Source organism: Tupaia chinensis, unplaced genomic scaffold (assembly GCF_000334495.1).
Source record: "Tupaia chinensis unplaced genomic scaffold, TupChi_1.0 Scaffold000215_1, whole genome shotgun sequence".
NCBI lineage: Eukaryota > Metazoa > Chordata > Mammalia > Scandentia > Tupaiidae > Tupaia > Tupaia belangeri.
The window spans coordinates 811,785-822,642 of NW_006159690.1; the positions used below are offsets into that span (position 1 = coordinate 811,785).

At 39.8% G+C, this 10,858-nt stretch overlaps 1 protein-coding gene across 4 annotated transcripts in view; it reads left to right on the forward strand.

The window, feature by feature from the left end:
- Window positions 1-10,858, forward strand: part of NFIA (nuclear factor I A) — a 445,632-nt gene that overhangs the window by 379,682 nt on the left and 55,092 nt on the right. For 3 of the 4 annotated variants that reach the window (XM_006147506.3, XM_006147507.2, XM_027771458.1), the window contains 2 exons: window positions 5,407-5,585; window positions 7,892-8,057. In XM_006147506.3, the coding sequence (XP_006147568.1) occupies window positions 5,407-5,585; window positions 7,892-8,057 (345 nt within the window). The remainder of the gene's footprint in view (window positions 1-5,406; window positions 5,586-7,891; window positions 8,058-10,858) is intronic. The other variant, XM_027771457.1, reaches the window with a different exon arrangement.

The window sequence follows — 10,858 nt, forward strand, 5'->3', positions numbered from 1 at the left end:
CCCTGTACTAGACTCTCAAACCAATAATCACTTGTTGGATCATATGAGGGTCTCCAAACAGTTTGTGGGAAATGCATGTGATGAAAAACTGTGGGGACCAGCAGTTAGTGTAATGGCTATGACGCTGGACTCCCACGTAGTCGACTGCGGTTCGAGTCGCTGGCGCAGTGGCTTAAACTCACGCCGGGTGTGTGTGCGTGCGTGCCCAAGATCCCGAGAGGAGAATGGAGGAGAAGGGATTGTGGTGTGGCCATCCCCACTGGGAGGTGATTTCTCGCTTTCTGTCTCTCTGTCTATCTGGCGAGCGCACGCACCCTATAGCAAAAACCTCTCCAAAAAAAGGAAAAAAAAGTGCATACATTTCCATTTTTCTTGCACCGGAAAAAACTCATACCTTAATTCCACTTTTTTATGAACTTTTTGAAGTCTTCTTGAATAAGTCTTTTGACATATACAATACAGTCTTGACCTTAATTTTCTCATTCCTCAGTCTTAATCAGTTCTTCTTTAAAAGGAGAAAGGATTTTTAACTTAAAAACATGAATACTCAATTGTGTTGACTTTTTAACTGTCTCCTCTGAACTAAAACCATGAGAGTATTTTAAGGAACTCCTCTGAACTAAAACCATGAGAGTATTTTAAGGAACTGTGGAGTACTGGGGTGCTGGGAGGAGAGCGAACTAGTAAACCAACCTTCCTGACCAGCTCTCTTTTTTTAGTACTCAGTAATATGATCATTTTGTAATAAATAACTGAGCACTGCATTCTTTGGGAAATTCTGGTTCTGTGTTTCCTTTATTGTGGCCACTTTGTTCAGAACGTGTAGGCAGTGCCATTGCAGCCAAAGAAACCAGATCAAATTTCTTCCCTTCCCATCTTATTGTATTCTTTGTGAAGAGCCCAAGAAACAAGTCTGGCCACTTGTTAAAGTTTAAACTAGTAGTGAGATGCATCCGGAGTGAAGTGTTTCTGACACTCTCTATTGCTCCTGGCCTGGGGTACTAAGAGTATTAGACCCAGAAGCAGCCAATTTTGTAGTGTCTTTTAATACACAAAATTGTATTAACATCAACATGGATACAGATGGATGCACTGCAATAAACTGTAACCACTTGAGAAAAGCCTTTATTGACTCTCAAGTAAATAATGCACATTTTAAAGGATCTAAATATGCATTTACATAATGTGCTATAATTTTTTATTGTGTCAACTACTCACACACACATCCATAAGAGATGTTTTTCTTCCTCAAAAATTTGTACTCATGCTGTTCTTTGTGCAATCCATTAGCACCATGCCAGATTCATCATGGTAGTTTTTCTTCTACAGGGCTCCATCAGGCCATCTCCAAGTATATTTAATGAATTTAACTGTTTGGTTGATTTAACCCTAATGACTCTATAAAATGAGTTGAGACAATGTAGATGAAAAAAACTAAGGTACACTAAAAATATTGAATCTAAAATAAAGAGAAAAAAGTAGAAACAGAGGCTCAGTCTTTGTGGCACAGTTAGTAGCATACTGAACTGCAGTACTGGAAACCACATGGCCAATAGAAGATTCGCATGCCTAGTTTGGTTGACTTGAAACACGCCAAGTGAGCGTATGCATGCTCAAAGTCCCGACAAGCTACAGGTCTGAGAAAAAGAGGATCATGGCATAAGATTCTATCTCTTGCTCTCTCTCTTAAGTGTGCATATATTCTCTATCATGAATAAAATAAATATTTTAAAAAGGGGGCCAGATAGTGGTGCAATGGTAAAATACAGTGTTCTATATAAGGCAATCCCAAATGGGAAAGTTCCCAGTTCAAGTCCAGAGACCTCCCTTGGTATGCTGGATGCACGCTTGCCTGTGACCTGAGCTGTGTGAAGGCTGGGGGTGGATTGTGGCATCACAACTCAGTTGGGGGTATTATCTCTAACTCTGTCCCTTTCTCTGGTTCTTGCTCATGGAGGAAATAATCAACAAAAAGAAAATACGAAAGAAGAAAAGCAGTTAGACGTTGATGAAAACTCTGAGCTTCATTGGGTCTCACTGTCTGGTAGAGGAATAACAGGTTATCCAAAGAAATGGCATATATTTGATAATAATTAATAGTTCTGTAACACAACTATTTTCTGTTTGAAGGAATTAAAGCCCAGGATTTGAATGATTTGTATCCAGTTCCACAGTGAATTGATGACTGAACCAGAAAAGTCCTAAGCATGAGAGAGTAGGGGTTATAAAGGATGACCCTTTAAAATGCAGACTCTGCAATTGTCTAATTTGAGACTACAGGCTAAATGATTTCCTGGTATTAATTAAGAATTAATTGATCCTTGTAAATCAGTCATTGTAGAATTAATTTCATATAGTACCATATGTTCTTAGGTTTGTGTTAAAAGAAACTCCAGAAAAAGTGAAAAAATTGTTTTTAATGAAATTTTTTAAAAGCTAAGGTCTAAATTGAAGTGGCCAATGATTTTATTTTACTTACTTAATAGCAACAACAAAATAAGGCAAAGAATATTTATTAACAGTTAAAGAGCTTGTTCCATGGTCCCATTGAATTATTAATACTTTTTCTATCGCATTTTTTAAACTTTATCTGCCTAATCTTTGCACTTGTGTTTTTTTTTTCCTTAGGCAGCATTCTCTGTTGGCCACAACAATTTCATAATCTGAAAATCACTCGCTTTCTATTGAGCACCTGAGGCAATGTCAAGTGAGCCAGGGCTCTTAACTGTGGAGTTGCCCCCTGTAGTATTTGCTATGCCACAAAAGAGGCATTATTTTTTTATTTTGTTAGGCTCGATACGTTCTCAGCTAGTTTGGGAAGTACCACATTCCATCTTTAACTAAAAACTATTTGGTCAGAAACAGGGTACTGGGTCAAAGTGCCTTACTACCAGCAAAGATAACTGTACCATATTAGACAAAAACATTCCTTTGGTTCTTGAAAGCCAACATCATGATCTGTGAAGGAACAGCTAAGCAGAGTCGTTTAACTTTTTAGCTTATGAGTTTTAATTCAGAGATAGTAATGGATTCCAAGATTTAGCATTCATTGTATGAAGTCCTAAGTTTTCTTCTGCCTTAGGGTACATGCTCTTGGGGGGGGGGTGGTGCAGAAAGAGACAGAGACAGTGAGAGGAAAAGTGAGAAATCACCCCACAGGGAGTGATGGCCATACCACAATCCCTTCTCCATTCTCCTCCTGGGATCTTGGGCGCCTATGCCCACATGCCTGCCATGAGTTTCAAGTGACCAGGTCTGGGACTCCAACCACAGTTGATTATGTGGGAGTCCAGCAACATAACCACTACACCATCTGCTGACCCCATGAAGTCCTAAGTTTTACCAAATGGTCTATAAGCTCCCTAGCTGTTTGGCAAGTGAAGAAGCCAAGTTTTATTTTTGTCAAGTTGTATTCCATACTTATTTGTATGTTTGTTTTTTTTTTTATTAACTTTCGTTCCACTCATGTATTCAGTCACATTTAACAAATATTTATTGCCAGAGTCAGTTCTGGAGGTGTGATAGTGAACAATTAAGTGGAGAGAATAGCTAATAACTAAGTTGGGGAAGATTGGCAGAAGAGTCAGTTTGATAAGTAAGGCTGATGAAAATTCCAGTTGAAATAGTTTATGTTCAAGATGTTGTCAGTTGTATGATTAAGGGTGAAACTTCAGCTGTCTTAGCTCAACTTCGTCTCTCAAGCCCATAGTGAGAGCCTATGAATATTTATTGGATAGATTAAAGGTTGCATAAAGGGAAAGGTTCCATGGGATCATCTGCAAGACATGGACCAGACTGTTGCTTCTGCACCAAACCCCCATTTCCACCCAGTAGAAGCAACAGCTGCCATCCCGAACCACACACACCTAGTTATTTCAGTTATTAGTTAGAAAACACTCCAGTTACAAGGAAAACCCAGTAAGAAGTAGAGAGTCCATGTCCAGCAATCAGTAGGTATGCTTTTTTTCCCCACATCCCTTAGTTACGCCAGAAGTATAGTGGGTGCCAGAAAGGGTGGCCTATCCTACTCGGGTTTCTCTTCAATATTCTGAATCTGTCTTGGAATTAAGAAAGTCTTGGGACCAGCAGTTAGCGTAATGGCTATGTCGCTGGACTCCCACATAGTCGACTGCGGTTCGCATCCTAGACCCAATGGCTTAAAACTCATGCCGGGCACGTGTGCATGTGTGCCCAAGATCCCGAGAGGAGTATGGCGGAGAAGGGATTGCGGTGTGGCCATCCCCCCTGGGAGGGGGGAGATTTCTCGCTTTCTGTCTCAAAAAAAAAAAAAAAAAGAAAAAAAGAAAGTCTTAGTCTCCAAAAATTTGAGCATTCCCATGTTTTCTCTTTGTAGTTTAGATTTTAAAGATTTAAATCTCAAAAACAAACAAACAAACAAATGCAAACAAACAAAACAGCCATAGAGGAAAGATAAATACTCTCATTCCTCTGGTTTAGGAGCGGTTACTCTGGCCTCATTGAGAAGTGAGGCCTGGCTCTCTGGGCTGGACTTGGTTTTGAGTATCTTCAGACCCTTACTATGCACTGCTCTTATCCTCCAGCAGATTTTATTAATCATCCTTCCAATTCAAGGGCAAAAGTTCTCTTAGAAAAATTATTAAGCACTTCATATAAGTTTTTTAATCTAATGTGATTTTCTTCTTGTACAAATGAAATTTATCAGGGTTCAAATGTAAGGGAGTAGTAGTTGTCTGAGTCTTTTATCAGTTTTTACGGGCAGAGGGCCAATGTTTTAGTGAAGGTCACTGCCTACTCAGCCTTTGGGTTTCCCTGCTCTAACGTTTATGCATTTCCGAGTTTGGTTTTGAAATGACAAAAAAAAAAGTGACATAAACCTTCCGTGTAAAGTGAGGCACCCAAATTGCATGGGTTCATTAAGTGATCATTTACTACATACTTCAAAAAAATTTCATCCTGAATTAGTCCCTAGAAATTTCCTTGAAAGGGTATAAGAGCTTTAACAATGAATTATTGTCTATGGATAGCTCAGCGTGAAAGGGGATCCATATGTGCAAACCAGAATTTGTCATATGTAATGTCAGTTAAATCAGGTCTAATCTACCAAATACATTTTTTATTGCTTGCTTCATTAAAAAGGCTCTTAAGGTAATGAATAATCTTCAGCTTCACCAAGGATTATTAATGCCTTTATAACTCATGTCCACTGAAAATAGAAAGACAGCTTGAAACCCTACCCTAATCTGACCTCCATGTTTGTCTTAGAGACTTAAGGAAGAAAATCTATCAGACCTATCCAATGTTAAATTCAGTCCCATGAGTAATACTTTGAGCCAGGAGAAGAAATCAAAAAGGAAGTTGAATCGGGTTCAGCTATGGCAAAGTAAGTCTCTCTCTTCCTGACCCTGATGTTTCCTTTTCCTACAGCAAGTCCGCATGCGACGCCATCGACTCTTCACTTTCCAACGTCCCCCATTATCCAGCAGCCTGGGCCTTACTTCTCACACCCAGCCATCCGCTACCACCCTCAGGAGACGCTGAAAGAGTTTGTCCAACTTGTCTGCCCTGATGCTGGTCAGCAGGCTGGACAGGTGGGGTTCCTCAATGTAAGGAAACCTCTTTTTTTTTTCAATTTCTTTAGAAATATTAACTGAATGTAAAAATAACAAGGGGAAACGTTATGACCACATGACATTGTGCTCTGATGTGCTGACTGACTGCAGGCAAATGTCATATTTACTCTAGATTGTGGGAAAGTTAACTTGCTCTAAGAGTGATTGGCCAGGGTTTAAAAACAGTGTTTGTGTTAAGTTTGCAACTGTCAAGTTTATGGATATAAATCATCTCAAGGGTGAACTACATAACCTTCTAAGTTCTGTGGGCTGATAATTCCACCTCATGTGCTCTAACTCTGGGGTTCATGCAGTTAACAAAATAGGAAGACCAGATAATTTTAAATCATGATTTGGGGTAGTAGAGAGAGCTAGGGGGGTGAGGGGGACAGATGTTTCAGATCAACCAAGTTGATATTTCTTCAAAAATACAGCCTTCTAACACTTTAGATCAAGTTGACCAGTACTTGAACTCAAGATGCTAGAAGTATAGTTTATTATGGTTTGTTATTTCTGAGAGTAGTTATCTTTCCCACTTATCTTTGTATAAAACTAAACAGTATTCAATAGTTTCAAATGAATGTTGTCATTTTTTTCTCAGAGTAAATAATCACAGTTTGAAATAACATTCCAAATTTAAAAGTAGTTTTAAAAAAAATGGCACATTTTATTTCAAATATAGAGCTTACGGTTTACAGTGGTTAGCTGTATCCCAAGGCCTATAATAATAATAAATAATAATGAGTAATGATCAGCATAAAGCCAAATTTGGTTTTCCTTTTCTCCTAATAACTGTACATGAAGCCACAGATTAGCCATAATTATTATTGCCTAATTTAGGATATTATGTCACACCACCCTATTACTGATTTTCTTCCCTTGCAGAAATACCTGATTCTGCATATCTGAGCCAGAACAGGCAGCTTTGACTAATGTCTGGTGATGTGTTAGCAGATACATTTCTGTCTAGACAACAAATCAATATGGTGCCTTTTTTCTTTTTTGCTTGTGTATTCATTTGCTTGGCTTATTCTAAAGCATTCACTTATGGACTTTCAGCCCACTCAGAAATAACACACAGGCAAGTTTGCTGGCAAGAAAGCACAGCATCCTGATTGTCAGACAAGATAGTCTTGGAGGAACAATACGAAGTATATAAGGGAATGTTGCTTGGGGGAGTGAGACGGCCTCTGCGGAATTACTAAGCTTACATTTAAAAGCCTGGAACTGCAGCATCTCCTTTAACTGAATTTTGACTGGAAACAACAGCCTACATAGGAGCTGTTAGCATTGGTCGAATGTTGTCACTCAAGTCTGGAAATTGAGTCACAAAGGCCACTTGGGAAACAGTGAAAAAAACAAGCAGATCACCAGCATCAAGCATCTGACGTCTAAATTCCTACTTTTTGTTTTAATAGTCTGACGTCATCCTGTGTAACTGTCGGATGCCTAGTTCTGCATCTTGATCAAATTTTATAGCGCATAAGGCCGATCTCTTCATGGAAATAGATTGAAAATCTTGAAAACAAACTGGCTTGTATTGCTGTCTTTAGAGGGAAGCTTTCTTTTGTTCAAGGGCTGTTATTTGGTTGTTTTAACATTAGGCAGCCAAATAAATATGACTCTTATGGCAGATGCTTATATAATTTAAATCAAAATTAGAAGTGATATTTTTCCCTAGCGGAGTTCTGACAGCTGAATTCTAAAGTTTCTGTGCCTGATGTTACACAATATGTGACAGAAAAATTTTCTGTTCACTTAACACATTCATTAAAAGTTATATAATATCCACTGTGAAGAGAGAACATGAAAGATTATTCTTTTTTATCGTAAATGCATAGTTAAGAGTCTTTATTATACCTATGCACATAGACATGGTGAAATAATACTACAATCTGTAAAATTCTTACATAAATATTTAATCATCATAGAATGATTATTGAGGTAGCAGTTATTACAGAACCAATACATTCCAAATAAAAGTTGTCTACTCAGATGACAAATCCAAAGTGATCCTTGGCAGGTCATTTTACAGATTCAGATGTAAAAGGGACGTTATTTGAGGGATAAGTTTAGAATTCACTGAGGATGTGTGCCTCAGTATACTTTGATGGAATACTTTAAGAACAGAAGCTACTCATTCTTTATCTGTATGGACTTAGAGAAGAATTCAAGGAGCTAGAATACTTCGTCATACCCCTAAAAGAGACCTAAGGAATCTTTTCTTCTTAGAAGCAGCTAATGATGGATGTCTCGTTTCTTTTGTGTGTGTGTGTTTTGTTTTGTTTCCACCTTCACAGCCCAATGGGAGCAGCCAAGGCAAGGTGCACAACCCATTCCTTCCCACCCCAATGTTGCCACCGCCGCCGCCACCACCGATGGCCAGGCCTGTGCCTCTGCCGGTGCCAGACACGAAGCCTCCAACCACGTCAACAGAAGGAGGTGCCGCCTCTCCCACCTCACCAAGTGAGTATAGCTGACACAAGGCGCCGGTCACTTATAAAGCTCCATACACTTGAATCCATTCCTGAGCTTTGTTCCTCACCGAATAGGCTTCAGTTGTAGACATAGGTCCCCAGCAATGGTTGTAGCGTCAGTTTGCAGAGCTGAGGCCAGAATCTATGTCAGTCCCACTCTCAGCTACTATCGCCTCTACCCAGTGTGGAACTAGCTAGGTGTCTGGGTGGATAGGATGGTGTAATTACATGCCCATGGCTGAAATCAAGATCTGAGCTCTTCAGTTTTGTGTATTTTTTTGAGTGACTTTGAATGCTAGCCCCATGATTATCAAACAGCTTCAACTTACATGAATTCTTATTAGCAAAAAGATCCTCATTCTTTTGTGTAGCCCTGCCTTCCAGGAATTTGCAGTCCAGAAAAAATGCACTTAATGAAATATGAAAGTTATATACCTTATACATTAAACATTTTAAAAAATTAGATCAAAGTATCAATTCAAAGGTGTGTACATTGAACAATCACCAGGAATATAAGAGCCTGGCAGAAGATCAGAGCTAATAGCCATGGCAGTTGTGTGGCTAGGAGTGGCAGGGGGAGGAGATGGAAGGTAGAATTTGATGGAAAGAGCAAAAACTCTTGACTGTTGTCTGAACAGTCTGGGAACATTTGATCAGAGAATATAGGATTTCAAAACCTTTTTAGATGATGAGAATGATTACTTGATGAATTAGAGAGAGAACAACTCTCCAGATATCTCTTGATATTTTAGAGATGCCAAGGGAGATAGAAATATCATGAACACACAAATGTAGCTTTTATTAGTGCCTGGAAAAAATGACAGAAAGAGTGATGGCTGGAGTTTCTAGGTGATGGATGGCTCAGCCTTGGTAGACGGTGTGATGAGTACCTGCCTAGCTCTGTTCCTAGCTGTAGAGAGGGATTGGAGTGTAGGACAGTAACTGTGGCAGTGACCCTAAAGAGAGCCTTTAAGGAGATCTTCAAAGGAGTTGAAACTGGGGGCAAGGGATTACTGAAGAAAAGATGTAAGAGTTCCTGGCAAGAAGTGTTAAAGTCTACAACTTGAACAGCCATAGTGGGAACTGAATGGAAGGGAACAGGGGAGAGATGTTTTGTAGACATAAACACTGCGACTGAGTAGTCACTGAGATAATACAGTGAATGATATTCTGGGTTTCTCAGCTTCCTTACCTCCAGTATTGGAATCATGACATTGTGTACAGGAGGGAGAGGGCTAAACAGGAAAGATGAGCCCCTTTTAAATCACATGCATTGGATTTGATTCTGGGGACACTGAATACAAAATATCTAACGTCCTTCAGGGACACCTACCTGAGAGTGAGCTTTGGGTTATCTAGTATTTATGCATTTTTATAATATACAGAAATGAGTGGCACAGTGCTGATTCTGTATCTATAGCAAAAACATAGAGGGTCTGGGGACAACTTTGGGGAAACCTAGTTTTCTCTGTGAGAGGTGGTCAGCCCATGCTCAACAAAGGAGACGCCTTGCATGTCTAATGACACAGGAAACAAGCTAGGCTTGGCCTACAAGCTGGGCTTTGCCTACAGATCTTGGAAGCTCTGCTTAGGAAAAAGCTTCTGATTAACACTATGGGAGTGTCCTACATAGTGTGAATTTATGTCACATCTCTGAGCAAGACAAATTACTGTCCCTAAACTCCACTTCTATCTGTTCACTAGGTATACTGTCTCACAGGCTGGCAGCCATGAGCTCATCATACCTTGCCCATGCCTCTCTGCATATCATCTTCCTCTTCCTCTACTCCCTCTCTGTGCAGGACATTGCCTCTGCCCTTTAAAAGCCACCTCTTCCAGGGGGACACCACCTCCCCTCCACTATCAGGGTCTCATGTTTCAGAGTGAGCATTCCAGTTATGAGAATGAGTGGACGCCGCTGCGGAACAGTGTGGCTATTGCCGTCTGAAAGACAGGGTTCGAATGCCCATGTGTCAAATTACTAGCTGCATTTTTCTTTGAATTAGTTTCCTCATCTGTAAAATGTGGATGATAATGACCTCCCTGGAAGGGTTGTCTGAAATCAGCTCTGATAAGCATCCCCACCAGATACGTTGGAGAAATCTGTCAAAACGCTTTCCTAGTGGAAGGCTTGGGTCAATACGATAATGTATTTGTAGTACTTGGAGAAGCTCCTTAGTCTCTAAAACAGGTTGATGCCTTTGGTCCACAGTTCTGGACTCCATTACATGGATTGACCCAAATGCCTTGTATAAGGGATCTTCAAAAAACTCATGGAAAATGAGTACTATGAAAAAATGATGCATGGATTTTTAAAACTATTGTACCCCAAAATCTTGTACTTTAATTCCATTTTCCCACCAACTTTCTGAAGTCCTCTCATATAGAAAGATGCCCACCCATCATCCTCCAGCATTTTGCCAGCACTATGGGAAGAGAGGTAGAGGGAGTCCTGGCAGATCCAACTTACATGATTGCATGTGAATAAGAGCAGTGTCCACATAAGTCTTGGGGGGAAAGGAGAATAACAGGAGAGAGTTCCAAAGTTGGCTACAGGTCATTTGATCCTTGCTTTTTAAATCAAGGAATTCCATGGATGTAAACAAAATGACACATTCTACTAATGATATAGAAAGGTTCTTATTATCCTAGGTTTTAGCTCTTACTGCTGGCTTTTCTAGGGTGTGCTGACTTCACAGTAATACTTTGTTTCACAGCAATATATCGCTTAGCATTTCCTGCTTTATTAAGAAGAGAGGGGTAGGCTAACCAACTGTAATTTATAGCGTA